At 50.0% G+C, this 17071-nt stretch overlaps 2 protein-coding genes across 2 annotated transcripts in view; one reads left to right on the forward strand and one right to left on the reverse strand.

Moving 5' to 3' along the window:
* Positions 1–192: 192 nt before the first annotated feature.
* crtap (cartilage associated protein) lies at positions 193–6610 on the forward strand. Its single transcript, XM_030347308.1, has 7 exons — positions 193–751; positions 1359–1508; positions 2350–2521; positions 3224–3352; positions 4019–4164; positions 5136–5219; positions 6103–6610. The coding sequence occupies exons 1-7, from the start codon at positions 290–292 to the stop codon at positions 6145–6147; spliced, it is 1188 nt and encodes a 395-aa protein (XP_030203168.1). The 5' UTR covers positions 193–289; the 3' UTR covers positions 6148–6610.
* Positions 6611–8537: 1927 nt separating this feature from the next.
* Positions 8538–17071, reverse strand: part of susd5 (sushi domain containing 5) — a 9739-nt gene continuing 1205 nt past the window's right edge. Inside the window, exons 2-5 of the mRNA XM_030348203.1 lie at positions 16876–17053; positions 13479–13588; positions 12370–12558; positions 8538–11787 (exon numbers count right to left, since the gene is read on the reverse strand). Coding sequence (XP_030204063.1) covers positions 9503–11787; positions 12370–12558; positions 13479–13588; positions 16876–17053 — 2762 coding nt within the window. The 3' untranslated portion in view covers positions 8538–9502. The remainder of the gene's footprint in view (positions 11788–12369; positions 12559–13478; positions 13589–16875; positions 17054–17071) is intronic.

Raw genomic sequence — 17071 nt, forward strand, 5'->3', positions numbered from 1 at the left:
CTATATATACTTTTTTTGTTTTGTTTACTTTGTGCAAAGTTCAACGTTGTGGTTATTACAAGACTATACCGGTAATGGCACCCAAGGAACTCACTAGAAGGCAGGGAGGAGCAGACCCACGGCCTCCCACCCTCCGGGGCGTTTGAACCCCAGTTGCCGGGGGAGGGGACGCTGCGTCCGGATACGCCGTAAAAGTTAAGGCGGTCCTACCGGCCTACGCACGCACACACCAGTTCGGAGACGTAGCCCAGAAGCCAAGCAGGCTGCGCCGTTATAAAGAAACGTGAAGATGGCCCACTCCACCTCTTCTCAAGTCTTATCAATATTATTGTTTGCCTTCGGCGTCACAGTGGTCTTCTCTCAGTACGAAAAGTACAGTTTCAGGAGTTTCCCCAGACATGAACTCATGCCTCTGGATTCTGCGTATAAGTACGCGTTGGACCAATACACAGGGGAGAAGTGGAAGGACAGCGTAGACTACCTGGAGGTGTCTCTCCGCCTGTACCGACTGCTGCGGGACAGCGAGGCCTTCTGCAACCTCAACTGCAGCTCGCTGCGGCTCGACAACGAGGAAAAGTTCGCCGAGTTCCCGGAGTTGCGGGTCTTCGGCAACGTGATGAAGCGGGCGCAGTGCTTGAAGCGCTGCAAACAGGGTCTGCCTGCGTTCAGACAGAGCATGCCTAGTCGCGACACTATCGAGGAGTTCGAGAGAAGGGAGCCCTACAGATATTTGCAGTACGCCTACTTTAAAGTAAGATACAGATAGTTTACATTCCGTTACGAAACAACAACATGTATGAGTCTTAGAATTGCGCAGTTACACCCCTCCTCCCATATTTAACTTTTTTTTGATGATGATGATGATGATGGAGCGAAGTTGCAGTGATTTCACCATTGCTGCTAGTGACGTCACGTACATGCCACGGATGCAATGCACGGGCCACGGGGCCCTCTCTCATGATCCCAACATGGAAGAGGATATATATCTGGGTCTCCTTCCTTCTCACATTGAGGTGTGGAAGTGGTTCCCTTTAAATGTCCAACTCTCTTTGATCGAGGTGTTTTATACGCCGGAATTAATCCATTGAACCTCCAATGGGGGGGGGGGGCGTTCAATGTTTTTTTATGTACACATATTTTAAATTTTAAAGTTGCACACATATAGATACATTATAATTTCCACATGAACAACAATGTGTAACATGTCCAATGATAAGTCATAAACGGGCTCATCACAGGTGTACATACGGATATATTTCGGCATGTAATCGAGGTGGAAATGCTCAAATGTGTCAGGCTGGTCGTGGGGGGGCTCCGCGTCAGAACGGGGGTCATGGCTGTTGTTCCTTCTCCACCAGTCGGACAACCTGGCCAAGGCGGTGTCGGCGGCCCACACCTTCCTGTTGAAGCACCCCGACGATGAGATGATGCAGAGGAACATGGCCTACTACAAGAGCCTGCCCGGAGCGGAGGACCACCTCAAAGACCTGGAGACCAAGTCCTATGAGGTAGGGGGGAACACACACACACACACACACACACACACACACACACACACACACACACACACACACACACACACACACACACACACACACAAAAGGATTTGGTCTGGGTGTTGTGCAGGTGTAACAACATAGAGCATGTGTATGCAGCACTGTACAGTTGTAGCGTAACCCCCCCCACACACACACACACACATACACACACAAGAAAGACCAGAGCAAGGTCAAATTGATCACAGGACATTCAGATTGTGTTAACATTTTTCACAGTAAGTTCATGTCTTCATTGGTCGGGATGTTTGACCTGTCTAAGTCTGTTCCAATAGTCAATGCAACCTTAACTAATTAAATGACAAAATAAATGGAAGAAATTGGGCTGTTGTAGATTACTCTTTGTGTACACCGATAGCTTGGGTTAATAGGAATGTGGATTAAATATACAGAATATAGCTAAGGTCAGTCCTAAGTGTGATAGAAGGGGCTGGTATTAATGTACACTACCGTTTGGGGGGAGGAGGGATGGCTGCTGGAAATTGGCCTCTGTAAACCTGTGTAGATATTCCATTAAAAAACAGCCGTTTCAAGCTAAAAGTGTAATTGACCGCATTAACAATGTCTAGACTGTCTTCATTGAAAAAAACTGGGCTTTAATTAAAAAAATAAGGACATTTCTAACCCAAACTATTGAACGGTAGTGTACCTGACTACCAAAAACGCGCTACAGATGCAATAATAACGTTTTAAAGTTGACGTCACATAAAACACCTGGATGGAAGTGGGGATATCTTGAGTCTGTGTTGTAACCTCCTCCTCGTGGTTTGTTTGCTGTGTCTTTGTGCGTCAGGCGCTGTTTGTGCGTGCGGTGCGGGCGTACAACGGAGACAACTTCCGCACGTCAGTGTCGGACATGGAGCTGGCGCTGCGGGACTTCTTCAAGGTCTACGACGAGTGTCTGGCGGCGTCGGAGGGCGCGCGCGAGGTCAAGGACTTCAAGGACTTCTACCCCTCCATCGCTGGTGGGTCCACGCGGGCAGCTCACACACACCAACGCACGCACGCATACACACACACACGCACCCACACACACACACACATACACACGCACGCATGCACGCATAGTACACACTCACCCACGCACACATACACACGCACCCGCGCACATGCGTAGCACTACGTACCCAGGCACGTAAACTTTCTGGAATCTGCACTCTCCGATGGTCCTGAAGAAGCCCACGTCCATTTGGGGGGGCTGAGCTCAATGCGTCTCAGGACTGGAGGCGTGGGATGGGGAGGGTTAGTAGGTGCAGGTTTGATCTGTAGGTGGAAGCCTCGAGCACAGGTACAGAACATCCATCATTCCTACAAGGTTTCATCGGGTCAGGGTTTCCACAGACCGATCGGTGTAATGCGTATGCTGTCAGGGTTATACCAGCGATGGACGTGTTTCTTTAAGATGTCGTCATGACCGATAATGTAGATTATGTGAGCCTCTGTCTCCCTCTCCATCCTCCTTCTAATCCCCTCTTCCTCATCCTCATCATACAGGTGACTCTCTACAGTTTCACAATGACATGTATTTTATTTTATTAGACCTGTTTAGTAGAACAGCACAAATATCGTCCCCTTCTCCCAGTTCAGTCGGGCTTTGAGGAAATGCTGTTGAATACGGTTGCGTCTTCATCATGTGTGTTCTCCCTGTGTGTGCCTCTCTTCTCCAGATCACTACACAGAAGTCCTGGAGCGCAAGGTCATCTGTGAGAGCGAGCTCACGCCGGTGGTGGGCGGCTTCGTGGTGGAGAAGTTTGTTGCAACTATGTTCCATTACCTGCAGTTTGCTTATTATAAACGTAAGTCCAGCTCATGACAAGCTCAAGGCCTGGTTAGTACCAACACTAGTCCTGTTATTAACAAGGCCTGGTTAGTACCAACACTAGTCCTGTTATTAACAAGGCCTGGTTAGTACCAACACTAGTCCTGTTATTGACAAGCTCAAGGCCTGGTTAGTACCAACACTACTCCTGTTATTAACAAGGCCTGGTTAGTAACAACACCAGTCCTGTTATTAACAAGGCCTGGTTAGTAACAAAACTAGTCCTGTTATTAACAAGGCCTGGTTAGTACCAACACTAGTCCTGCTATTGACAAAGTCAAGGCCTGGTTAGTACCAACACTAGTCTGGTTATTAAGAAGCTCAAGTTCTGGTTAGTAACAACACTAGTCCTGTTAATAACAAGGTCTGGTTAGTTCCAACACTAGTCCTGCTCATCACAAGCTCAAGCCCTGGTAGAACCAACACTAGTCACTAACCGTTGTCCTCAGCCTTGCTCTCCTAAAGCTTTACACCAGAAGATATTTTTGGTCATCAAAAGGATGATGGCAGTTGTGTCTTTTAGAAAGGTTGGGGGTTGAAGCTCCTTCTTCACCTCTGTCAGTTGCCATCCTCAGTAGCTGGTCCAAATCTTTGTGTAGATACCTTTCTTTGCTCATCCTTGGCTTATTAACCTCGTCCCCAGTGAACGACATGAAGAACGCAGCCCCGTGCGTGGCCAGCTACATGCTGTTTGACCCCAACGACGAGGTCATGAAGAACAACGTGGCCTACTACAAGTTCCACAAGGACAAGTGGGGACTCACGGACGAGGACTTCCTCCCAAGAGCGGTGAGCCAACCCATCCAGGGTCTCACACACACACACACACACACACACACACACACACATACACACACACACACACACACACACACACACACACACACACACACACACACTCTGTTACGGCACCACCACATGGTCGGAGATGGTACCAAATAACACATAGGCTGAAGACAATGGGCTGTGTTGGAAACAATGAATTTATTCAATCTTTGCTTTAGACACATGTTGGGATGGTTATTAAATAAACGAAAGGAAATAGAACAAAACAGAAAGGAAACCCTAACTAAACCTAACTCCGGGGGAACAAACTATCTTCCTCCCGACCAGAAACAAAAAGTAGGTCAGTCTGCCGGTTCCTCTAACTACGCTGCTCTAACCTGAACTAATAACGTGAAGACAACCTTGCCAACCACCAACGCATAAATTATTGTAAAAGCAAGAATGTTCCAACATGGGAAATTGGTGCTTAACAGCAACTTGCAGTATATATCAATACACTCTACACATAAGACGCCAAGGGCCGGCGTGGCACAGCGTGAAACAGCCTGGATGCGTGCGGGATCATCCGCCAGAGATCGGGACAGGTGTGCTTATATCCCCGATGCCACGCCCAGAATCAGTCAGCGGCGGCCTGTAGAGGACAATCAGGAGCGGAGAAGAGCGCAGCTGCGCAAACACAATATCTGCCCCTCTAATGATGTAACACACACACACACAAACACACACACAAACAAACACATACCAACATGCCGAGATTAATTAACATCAATAATGTTTTCAGTTAATAATCACATCCTTCATCCCCATGTGTGTGTGTGTGTGTGTGTGTGTGTGTGTGTGTGTGTGTGTGTGTGTGTGTGTGTGTGTGTGTGTGTGTGCGTGCGTGCGTGCGTGCGTGCGTGCGTGCGTGCGTGCGTGCGTGCGTGCGTGTGTGCGCGCGCGCGTGTGCGTGTGTGTGTGTGTGTGTGTTCCAGGAGGCCCTGCGTTACTTCAACCAGACCACCATGCAGCTCCAGATGCTAGAGTTCTCCAGGCTTCACCTGAAGAGCGACGATGAGGTGCGTGGGAGGGCGGGCCTGTCGTGTTGGTTTGCGCCGGCCCTGAACCGGAACATACGAGTGAACTTGACGGGATTGAATCGGACCTGGGTGCAGACAGCCAACCAGACTGGATGAAACGCTCCACCCCTGCCCGCAGCGGGCAGGGTTGGAGCGTTTCATCCAGTCTGGTTCAGTGAGTGAAGCGGCCGGGCTGTGAGGCCATGAGCTCCGGACCTCTGTCATTTCTTTAGTCAGTCGTGAGTCATTTCTACTGGAAACCTAATACAACTGTATGCATAAAATGCATTTGGACTTGTTACTCTGTGTCTGCCGTGTTCAAAATCACCCCTACCTACATACAAGTGGGATGTTGGAACAATGCAGCCAAATTATTATTTTATCTTTTATTAGTGGAGACTTAAGCACGCTGACTGGTAATGCACCATTTTGCAAACAGTTTCAAAACTTGTAAGATTCATTACATGTATCTACTCGAAGGAAACCTGCCTTTGAAAAGAGTCGGTCCACCCATCCCTCCTGCATATGCTGGAGCTAGAAAGACATGAGCGAGCAGATTCGTCTTTTTACCCGGATATTGATACCATGCAGTGGCCTAGATTTAAGCTTGTTATCCTGTAATGGCCTACCAAGCCACCAGGTGGCAGTGTGACATTGATCCTACTAGTAACTAGACGCACACAAACCCAGCAGCGACTACCTACGTAAGAGAAGCAATAGGGTTAAGCCTCTTTTGATTGTTACAAAAATTCTCGGGGCAGGGAATCATTGAGCTTCAATTTAGATGGAGGAAATATGTTGTTTTGCACATTTTTTATTTTTTTTAACTTATTCTTGTCTCTCTCTCTTGACCTCTGTTTGTATATTGTGTGTGTTTCCACAGGGGGAGGTTATGGAATTTATAGATGAGTTCCTAGACGAGGAATAACCAGCACTAGTTGAACACTGAGAACAAACAGAGAAGAGGAACATACCAAGACCAACAGTAACAACTTTTCCGCTCCCCGGGTCCTATTGTCGCTGGTATTTATTGGATGGCTTGGGAGGGAACCTGGTTGGACAATACAGACATTTCTTTGGGTGGGGGGGACATAATATTTATACATTCTAATGTTGTGCACTAAGTAAGCATTACAGTGATGTTTGCCTGTAGTACCAATGATGATGATGACGATGATGGTGATGATGATGATGATGATGATGATGATGATGATGATGGTGACTATGATAATAATAAGGATGATGATGTTTTCCCTATCTGTTCTGTTTTGTAGCCCACTGTGAAAGCTATATGTATTATTTTGTTTGCAAATTTGTCAGTTGTCCTAAGAAATATGACTCACCCAGGCATTTTTAAAATAAAATCAGGTTTCGAAAACAAAGGTTTGAAATTTTCTCTATCGACGTTGTTTATTCCACCGTGGGGTTTCCTGTTCTGTGACTCGTGTCAAAATGGAAGTTCCAAACGATATTGGAGAGAGGGAGAGCGAGGCGAGGCCGTCTAACCCCACATGGTGGCGGTCTCAGCGGGCCCAGTTCAGCGGTTCCCTCCGGACCGGGGGCTCAGGGTCCAGGCCCAGCAAGGCCGCCCGGCCAGGGGACGGAGCACACCGTCTTAATAATGTTTGAACATCGTGTCTCTGTGCAGTTTGTCTCACAGCCATGTCAAAAAAGATCGACCACAGGAGGACATTCAGTTTGTCTCGATCACTCTCCCCCTCCCTCTCTAGATTGTTCTGTCTCCCTCTGCCCCGCCGTCACCCTCTCCTCCCTGTTCCCTGTTCCCAGCAGCGGCCTGCTCTCTTTGAAAAGCAAACAACTATCATTGTTCATATGAGAAGAGAGGGCAGAGGTTAAGGGTCAAACTAACCACATTTACAGAGCAAGCTCTGTTCTAGACTGCCCTAGACATTTATCATGGAGAGATGATCTGTACAGGTCTGATGATGTCACACAAGAGTAACCACAGGCGACAGACTGAGTCGTTTATTGAAACCTACAGCGGGAAAACATGCATAGACAAAACTGGACAACCGTATCCTTATCTAACCGCCCCGTGAATTGAGGAGCATATAATTAATAAAAATGATAAAAACAACACATAAACAACATATTTTCTAACAGTTTCTTTATTGTTTGGGTTATAGCATGGCAGCATGGCCAAGCTGACAGTGGGCAGCTGCTAACGTTGTGTTCAATTCAAATAATAAAAGACAATGTCCGATGACTTAAGAAAAGGTATAGTTGACCCTGTGTGAGACCTGACCTGAGCCTGTCCTGGGCTGTGAGGAGCATCTGTTAGGTCTGAGACCAGTTATGTAGGCTTTATGTGCAGCAGTTTACTCATGTCAACATGTATTTACAGAAACACACACTCACCACAGAAGGAATTTGTTTGTTGTTTGCTTCAGCTATTGTCCTAAAGAATTTAGGACATTTATTTTATTTTCAATTTTGTAAAAGCACTACTGTGCAGACACACACACACACACACACACACACACACACACACACACACACACACACACACACACACACACACACACACACACACACACACACACACACACACACACACACAAACACACACACACATACGCAAACACACACCATCTGTCTCGCTCTCAGACACACACACAAACACATATTTTTTGGAAACAATGCACATAAAACTATGATAAGGGGGAGAACATCAGCGATGACAAAATTATTGGGTTCCTTCCATTCTAAAAATGTCAGTTCTTTGTGTACAGTATTAAAAATGTATCCAAATGTTAATACTACCAAAATTGCTGTCATGCGATATCTGTTATTAGAAGTATACCTTAATAATCCTTTTTTCATATTTAATAACACTAACAAACTATGATGGAAAATAACACAGTACCACACAAAAAACAGAATGAATATCAGATAATGTAAACCAAATCATTCCCAGTGCTCTGGTTATTCAAAGTCAATTTGTATAAAGATAAAGTAATAATAATTCACCTTCAAAATAGTTAGATTGCTGTCCTGTTTTGGCAACTTACATACTATTGGTTGTCATGGCAGCACTGGGCTGTTTGATCTTGGGTTCTGAATTCTATGTGGCATCCCTCATCCAGACTCTGGACTCTCACCGGGACCTTCAAACATGACACACCAATGACCAGAGAATCACACCAATGTGACACACACACACACACACACAGACACACACACACACGCATGCGAACACACACACATGAATGAACACACACGCACACACGGGCACGTATTCACACACACACACACACACACACACACACACACACACACACACACACACACACACACACACACACACACACACACACACACACACACACACACACACACACACACACACACACACACACACACACATAATCAGACAGGGTGTGATCTTCTTCTAGATGTCATCTAAGAAAAAAAAATTGCCCTGTTGCACATCCCTACTATGGGCCTTATTCACCTAGTGGCCATATTGGTTCAGAACGCCCGCTTGGGAGGAGGAGGGGGGGGGGGGAGACAACGACTGAATGTGGAGGCATTCAGTTGCACCACTCAGCTACCATATGGAACCAATCAAACCAAGAGAGCTGCTCGGTGGAGAAGGCCCGTTTGTGACTGGGTGTCGAGGGCCTCTGTCGACCCTCCGCTCTGACCAGAGACAGGCTTGTCCCTACAGGTTCATTCAGTGCTGTCTCTGGCAGAAGTCTGAACCTCAACATTCTCAAAATAAAGGACTAAAGTGGATTTCTTTTTCTCGCAACAACACAGTAATTAAAAACATAAAACAAAAACCAACACATCAAAACTAAACGATTGAATGCTCCCTTCAGGGAGCAGGCATTAATATTGGCATAAAAAAACAAACTCCTATGACATGAAATTAAAATATCTTCACCACAATGTCTGAGGGCTTTCTCCAAGCGCATATTTCAGACAGAAATGATCTTGTGTTGTCCGCTACAATCATCTCATTAAACTCCTAAACGACCCTGCTAACCCCCCCTTTATCCCCACCCACCCAGCTCAATTATAAACCCTTTTGTCTATACATCATCTACAATGCAAGTTCTTAGTTGTGTGAGATGCTATGGACATCCCTACACAGTGAGGAGGCCCCTAAATACAACCATAAATACCTATACCTAAATACCCATTGATACCTATCTTAATACGTCAGATCAATCTGATTGGCCGGACTCTAATGCTCCGCCCCTTCCCCAGCTCCACAGTGTCCGTCCCTCTCCCCCTCCCCCCGCTTGTTCGTTAGGCTACACCTTCTGCTGCATCTCGATCTGCTGCTCCGGATTGCACTGGCTGTGGTCCTTGCCGTTCAACTGGTACATGGAGTTCTTCTGCTGCCGCCGGCGGTACAGCCACGCCCCCATGACGGCTACCATGGCGACCGCGCAGATCGCCACGATGACGGCAGCCACGATGGGACCCCGGCTGGACGAGGTGGGCGGAGGAGGGGGAGGGCAGTCCTCCCCGGTGCACACGGCCTCCCCCATCTCCCCCTCCACCGGGGCCCTCTCCCCGCCCTCCCCTTCCAGCGACACCGTGCCGTCCGCGTCCTCGCCGCCCTCCGGGAGGCCCGGGCGGGGCTCCGGGTACGGGTGATCCGAGGGGTGTTCCGCGTCCAAGGCGAGGGCGGGGTCCTCGGTGTGGTCCGGGTATGAGATGGAGTCCTGGGACTGGTGGCCGCCGGGGGGAGGGGTGGGCTGGCGGGGACGGGGGCCGGGCCAGGCGTCTCCCCCCCGGTCCTGCTCCGGCTCGGGTCCGTCGGAGGGGAGCTCCGGGAGGGGGTCCGCCTCGCTGGACTCGTCTGTCGCTCCGCCGCCGACCACAACGACCGGTTCCTCCTCCTCCTCTGTCTCTCGGGACGGCCCTGCCTCCTCTGTGGAGCCGCCCCTCTCGGCCTCTTCGGGCCCGACGGGGTAGCCGTCCAGCCAGTTCTTGTCCGTGGTGGTCGTCGGCTTTCTCCCTGCCGCTTCCTGGGTTGTGGGTTCCTCTGTGGCAAGAGGGAGGTCCAGCTGAGGATCGATGTCGTCATCCTTATCCTCATCGTGGTCTTCATCATGGTCCTCGAGGATGTCGTGGGCATCGTGCTCGTCTTCGTTATCGGTCTCAGCAGTCTCCTCCTTAGTGTGGTCATGGTCGTGGTAGCGGTCGCCATCGGCGTCACTGTCGTTGTTCTCGTTGGGTTCGCTCGTTTCGCTTTCCAAGTCTTCCTCCGATTCCTCAGGGTGCTCTTCAGGCTCTTCAGGCTCTTCCTGGTCAACGTGGTCCTCGTGGTCATCATGGTCATCGTGGTCATCGTGGTCAACGTGGTCATCGTGGTCATCGTGGTCAACGTGGTCATCGTGGTCATCGTGGTCATCGTGGTCTTCGTGCTCTTCATGCTCATCCTGGTCACCGTGCTCGCGGTGGTCTTCAGGCTCTTCATGCTCATCGTATTCCTCGTGGTCTTCGTCCTCATGGTGGTCTTCGTGCTCGTGGTGGTCTTCAGGCTCTTCAAGCTCATGGGGGTCTTCGGGCTCTTCGTGGGATCCGGGCTCATGGAGGTCCTCCCTCTCCCGGTCTTTATCGTCGCCGTCCTCCTCAACAATGTCACGGTCACGGTCTCCGTCAGCGTCTTCTCTTTCGCCGCCACGGAGGACGTGGGCGTGTTGGTCGTCCTCGTGTTCGCCCATGTCGTAGTGCTCCCTGGGATCGACGTCGTCGTCGTAGCGACTGTACCGGTCCACGGTGTCGCGCTGGCCCGGATTGTAATGCTTCACGTGTTGATCCAGAAGGTCCTCGTCCTGGGCCTCCTCCTGGCGACTGTTGTCATGGACATCCTCATCTGCTCCATCGTCGCGGTTTTCACGGTCGTCGTGGTCGTCGTGGTCGCTATGGCGACTGTCGTCATGATCCTCCTGTTGGCGGCTGTCTTCACGGTCGTCCTCGTGGTCGTCATGGTCGCCGACCTCATCGTGGTGATCGTCAGCATCGTCATCGGGATGACCCTCCTTGCTCTCGTCTGATTGGTCTGTGTCAGCCGCTGGGGTCTGCGTGCCGGGGTCTTCCGGGGCAGGGTAGCCCTCCTCGTGGAAGGCCTCTGACGGGAACCAGAACATGTGCTTCTGGGAGAGCTTGGAGACGGGCGCGGCCGTGGCCTGCGACGCCGCGTCGGACCCCACCCGCACCACGAGCTCCTGCTCCTGCTCCAGAGGAACACCGCCCTTCACGTCCCCGGGCTCGGGGTCCTCTCCCAGCCGGACACCTCGAGCGGCCCCCTGCGACGCTCCGCCGGCCACGCCCTCCGCCCCGTGGAGGGAGCGTTCCTCCCCTCCCCACGCCTCCTCTCCCTGCTGGTCCCGGCGCTGCTGCCCTCCTCGCCCCGCCGTGAAGGGGGTGGGATCCTGCTGCTGCTGGAACACCGCCGGGTGCACCTCCTCCGAGACCGGGGGGTCCTCCCTCTCTGCCGGGACCTCCCCGGGGTCACTGTGGTGGTCCAGCGCACCGTAGCCTTCGGGGAACCTGTCTTCGTAGTCGACGTGCGTTTCACTTTCATCTGTGGAAATGCACAAAAAAATAAAACATTTGTGATACTACGCTGTTCAGTGTTTGTTATTCAGCCGATGCACTGTTTCAGGCATGCCTTCCGGCCCTGATTCAAACACCCCCCCATTCGTATCCTACATTATAAGGACACACCGAAATATGAAAACCTTCGTTAATTTGCTTTAATACTGGTTTAAAACAAGTTTTTTTTTTTTCATACGCTCTTTCTCCCTCAAGTTGTCGGTTTGGCCAGCGAGGGCTAGACATTCTGCCTGCACATATGGCCCTCGGCCCTGCCTCTACTCACAGGGACCCAGCCACGCCGTGGCATCTCGCACTCAAGTGCAATGGCCGCCTTTTCTCTCTCATCCCAGCCCTCACAATTGGCACTCTGTTTCCCCAGGAGCTACAATTCAAACACAAGTCCCTGAAAACACTAGAAGCAGACGGGCCAAGAGACCAAGCGATCGCTGACCTCACTGCCTTACCGCCGCTCGGGTCAAACCACCCAAACGTTTAAATACCTCCGGACAACCTCTTCCCTGTCTTATTGTCGTGTTCCTCTCTGGCTCCCATCGGCCCTCCTCCTCACCTCTGAGACACATCTGCACCAGGCCGTACCACTCTCCGCAGCTGTCGCACAGCAGGCTGAAGGCCGTGTTCCCGCTGGGCATCCGATAGCCGGGGGTGCACACGTACAGCAGCTCATCCCCCAGCTCGAACCCCGCCTGGCCCTGGAGCCGGGTGCTGGGGAAGGAGGGGGGGTCACCGCACGGCACGCCTGGCCCAGAGAGCAGGCGGGTTAATGAACACGTCCCAGGGGCAGAATCTGGGGTCTTTTCTAGAGGGTTGAATTTTCTGTGGTTAACCTTCTTCCAATAATGTATGAAAAACCCTAAATGTTCATTATAACGAGCTTATACTGTACATCTTCAAATATACTCAATTAAATGGCTAAACAGTTGTTGTTATTTCAACATGCATAAAAGGACTCCCCAAATTGGACTCAACAACCTTCTCAGACCCATGTTTCCCTGCCTCAACGACCCCGTCGACCCCCACAACATGAGCCTTGACCCACTAACCCACTCCATCCCCAGCACCAGGCTGTGTCTTTGCTCTGTGTAGGGCAGTGTTCAGGGGTCCTCGCAGTGGGAGAGGGCCCATTCCGGGGCTGTGGTCGACACACTGGGCCCAGTGTTGAGGAGGACTGGGGAGCCCAATATCAGCCCCATCCAAAAACAACTCCAGGACCCGTCCCCTCCCGAGGATAAACCCACGCTCAAGAGATGAGGGGTGTGTTCGTGTGAGTGTGTGAGTGAAGCTGTAACGCTCAGCTTCGGCTTACATTAATGGAGGGATTCTATCAACACATACAGAGAACACCAAGCAAATTGGATAATGTAAATAAACTGACCCTAAAACACCCTCTCTCTTGCTCTCTCTCTCTAACACACACCCACCCACTGTCCTTCTCTCTTTCTCTGTCCCCTTCTGTTTCTCTCACTCTCATGAATGTGCAATTGCACATGGGTGTGTGTTTGTGTGCGCGTCCATGTTTTTTATTGTGTGTGTGTGTGTGTGAGTGTGCGTGTGTGTGTGTGTGTGTGTGTGTGTGTGTGTGTGTGTGTGTGTGTGTGTGTGTGTGTGTGTGTGTGTGTGTGTGTGTGTGTGTGTGTGTGTGTGTGCACGTGCACTGACCTGTGTCTTTGATACAGAAGGCGTTGAGCTGGGCCGTGTGGTCGGTGAAGTTCTCGGTCCTCACCTCCATGGCCGTCAGGGAGCTGCCGGCGTTCCTACAGTCTGTGGTCCTGGAGAGAGAGAGACAGACAGACAGACAGACAGACAGACAGACAGTCAGACAGACAGACAGACAGACAGACAGACAGACAGACAGACAGACAGACAGACAGACAGACAGACAGACAGACAGACAGACACACTTATAAGGTATAAGTTGTTGTTAAAAGACAACTATGTATAGTATATATAACAATGTACAAACATTATATAAAATGATATAAAAAACGGATAAACACATAATACTGGACGTGTTAAAAATAATCACAATCACTAACATACACACGCACAGCACTCACACTCACACACACACACACACACACACACACGCACACGCACACACGCACGACGCCTATTTTTAAACCCCCACAAGAATCCTATGGACTCCTATGGATATGAATACATGGCATTGCAGGAAATAAACAGTGCAAACTAAGCAGTTGTAGTCCTTGCACTCTGTGTGATTTATACTAATATGAGAACACAGTCATGTTTTGGTGATGCTGATGATGATGATGATGATGATGATGATGATGATGATGATGATGATGATGATGACGATGATGATGTTTGCGGAGTGTGTGTGGATGACGGCTGGTTTAAGCAACCCCACCCAGCACCAGAGTCCAATCAGTCTGACTCTGGCCAGGTGAGGCTGCTTAAACCAGCCGTCATCCACACACACTCTGCAAACATCATCAGGCACACCTGTTGAGCAATCGGGCAGTGCAGCGGTTAAACCAGCCATCCCCGCAAACACTCAGGTCAGCCCCTGCGTGTCACGCCTCCTGCTCTGTCTGTGATATTGAACCTTGGCCATAAACGGGTTCCACCTCTCCAGCCTGTGTCCTCGGTGTGTGGGGCCACAGCCAGACCACCGCGTGGTGCGGAGTGATGAAGTGGAATCAGCTATGTATATAGATATCTTATTATAACAGATCAATCATTTATTGAGATCTAGTGATGCAGCTGTCCACAGTGAGTACTCGGTTTTCCAACTATTTATGGAGGATCTTCCCTTCTGTGTTCACCTGTTACTAGGCCCTTATCAGTACACATTACACTTTCTCAGCCAATCAATATTCCGACAGCAGGCCAAACTAAACCAAGCTGATAAGACGACAGGAATGGATCTGGGTCCTTAGTGTAATCCCACATCAATGTTATAATAAACCTTCCGTGCTTGACAAGACAATGATTGCGTGCAGGTTTAGTAAGACGGTATAAACCAGGGCTTAGTGTGTATACGTGAGCACGCATTGATGAGTGACTATCAGTATTCAGGAAGACCGCGGAGGGGTAGAGGGGGGCACAGCGCATCAGATCACAGGGTGGAGGAAGAGAAATGCATCCTCATGGTGTACGATATTGCACACATGCAGTGTCATGTTGTATTACTGTAACATTTGCTCTGTGTGAGTGTGTAGGTGGGTGAGAGTGTGTGTCTGAGTGTGTGTGTGTGTGTGTGTGTGTGTGTGTGTGTGTGTGTGTGTGTGTGTGTGTGTGTGTGTGTGTGTGTGTGTCTGTGTGTCTGTGTGTCTGTGTGTACGTGTGTGTTTGTGTGTGTGTGTGTGTGTGTGTGTGCCCACACGTGTGCATGTGAATCGGCAGAGAGCAAGTATGACGCTACATGCCATCAAACCCCTGATGTCACAGTTCATTAAAGCTCCACAGTCACGCTCTGATCCACAGTGAACGTTCACACGCTGGTGTAAAGACGATGCACAACAGAATGACAACTGGGCCCTTCCACCCAGCACCAACGCACACAGACACACCCCGGCACACACACATACAAACCCACCGGCTGGGAGAGAGACAGAGAGAGTATGAAAAGAGAGAGAGCAAGGAAACCTTTCAAACGCAACCATTTTTCAAACGCAACCATTTTTCAAACCTTATAAAGGTGAACCCCACACAGTTGCAGCACTGTGCATGTGTGTGTGTCTGTATCTGTGTGTGTCTGTGGGTGTGCATGTGGGTGCGCGTGTATGTGTATGTGTGTGCATGTGCGTGTGTGTGTATGTGTGTGAATATACAGGTGAGGAAGCAGAGTTGTATGAGGTAATGTGGCAGCAGCAGAGGAAGCTGTGGTCTACGCTCTGCAGTGTGCTGATCTCGAGGTTCCTAAAGATAAGGCAACCTGGGCTCGGACAGCGAAGGGCAGTGGAAATACACGACGGTTAGGTGGTAAAAGGGTGTGAACGCAGAGGTCCATCCCCCCGGGCAGGGGGGAGGCAAAAAGAAGAAGAAGAAGAAGAAGAAGAAGAAGAAGAAGAAGAAGAAGAAGAAGAAGAAGAAGAAGAAGAAGAAGAAGAAGAAGAAGAAGAAGAAGAAGAAGAAGAAGAAGAAGAAGAAGAAGAAGAAGAAGAAGAAGAAGAAGAAGAAGAAGAAGAAGAAAGGAAACATCTTTGGTGTACTGATGTGTTTTTAGGGTTCGCCATTTCCACGTGTCGTAACCGGGCCGACGCCAGAGCTTTTCCCTCTGGAAAATACTTGTCACTTTCAGTATTACGTTCTCGCAAGTGAAATCGAGAAGTGTTCTTGGTAAACAACTATGTGGAACCTGGGACTGACTTTGGTAGAGACAAACATTTGCACAACGTAGAAGCTTAGGAAGTTTAGGCTGAGACTGACTATCGCAGGGAAATCACGGTTTCCCCTTATCCTTCTCTGTCCATATTTATTTCTGTCTCACCCTCAATCTCTCTCTCTCTCTCTCTCTCTCTCTCTCTCTCCTCTCTCTCCCTCTAAGGAGGTGTGTGGCATGTTACCGTGGAGATGGAAGGTGTAAATGGAGTCAGTTTCTGACATGACACCCTGACTCAGAATTCTCTCCTTTGCCGAAGAGGAACAGAGGGTGGCTTTCAATATCTCTCTTCCACTCTCTCTTCCTCTCTCCGTCCCTCTGTGCTCTCTCTTTCTTCCTCCCTCCGTCCCTCTCTGCTCTCTCTCTTCCTCTCTCCCTCCCTCTCTGCTCTCTCTCTCTTCCTCTCTCCCTCCCTCCCTGCTCTCTCTTTTATTGAAGTTCCGTCTCTAAATCCTTCAATATCTCTCCGACATCTTTCATGTCTTTCTCCGTCTCGCCGGCCATTGTGAACACACGCAACACACACACAGTCAGACACACACAAACACACACACAAACACACACACCAAAACGTACACACGCACACACACACACACACACACACACACACACACACACACACACACACACACACACACACAGAAACACACACACACAGACACACAAATGAACGTGTACAAGCACACACATGAAGGGCTGGCTCCTCACCCCACGGTGCCGTCGTGGAGCCACCCCCGGGTGCAGGCGGAGAAGGAGCACTCCAGCACGGCCCGGCGGAGCTCCGCCCCCGAGGCCAGGCGGGCGTTCTGCAGGACGCAGGCCCGCTCGGCCCCCCGCAGCCCCCGCAGCGAGGCGGACCCCCTCAGGTCCAGGGTGAACACACGACCTGCAGGGGGAACCAGGA

This window comes from Gadus morhua, chromosome 22 (assembly GCF_902167405.1).
Source record: "Gadus morhua chromosome 22, gadMor3.0, whole genome shotgun sequence".
Classification (NCBI taxonomy): Eukaryota; Metazoa; Chordata; class Actinopteri; order Gadiformes; family Gadidae; genus Gadus; species Gadus morhua.

Coding starts and splice junctions, on each gene's coding strand:
- crtap (XM_030347308.1), top strand. CDS start 290: ATGGCCCACTCCACCTCTTCTCAAGTCTTATCAATATTATTGTTTGCC. Junction 3,353..4,018: donor GCAGTTTGCTTATTATAAAC/GTAAGTCCAGCT, acceptor CCTCGTCCCCAG/TGAACGACATGAAGAACGCA. Junction 5,220..6,102: donor ACCTGAAGAGCGACGATGAG/GTGCGTGGGAGG, acceptor GTGTTTCCACAG/GGGGAGGTTATGGAATTTAT.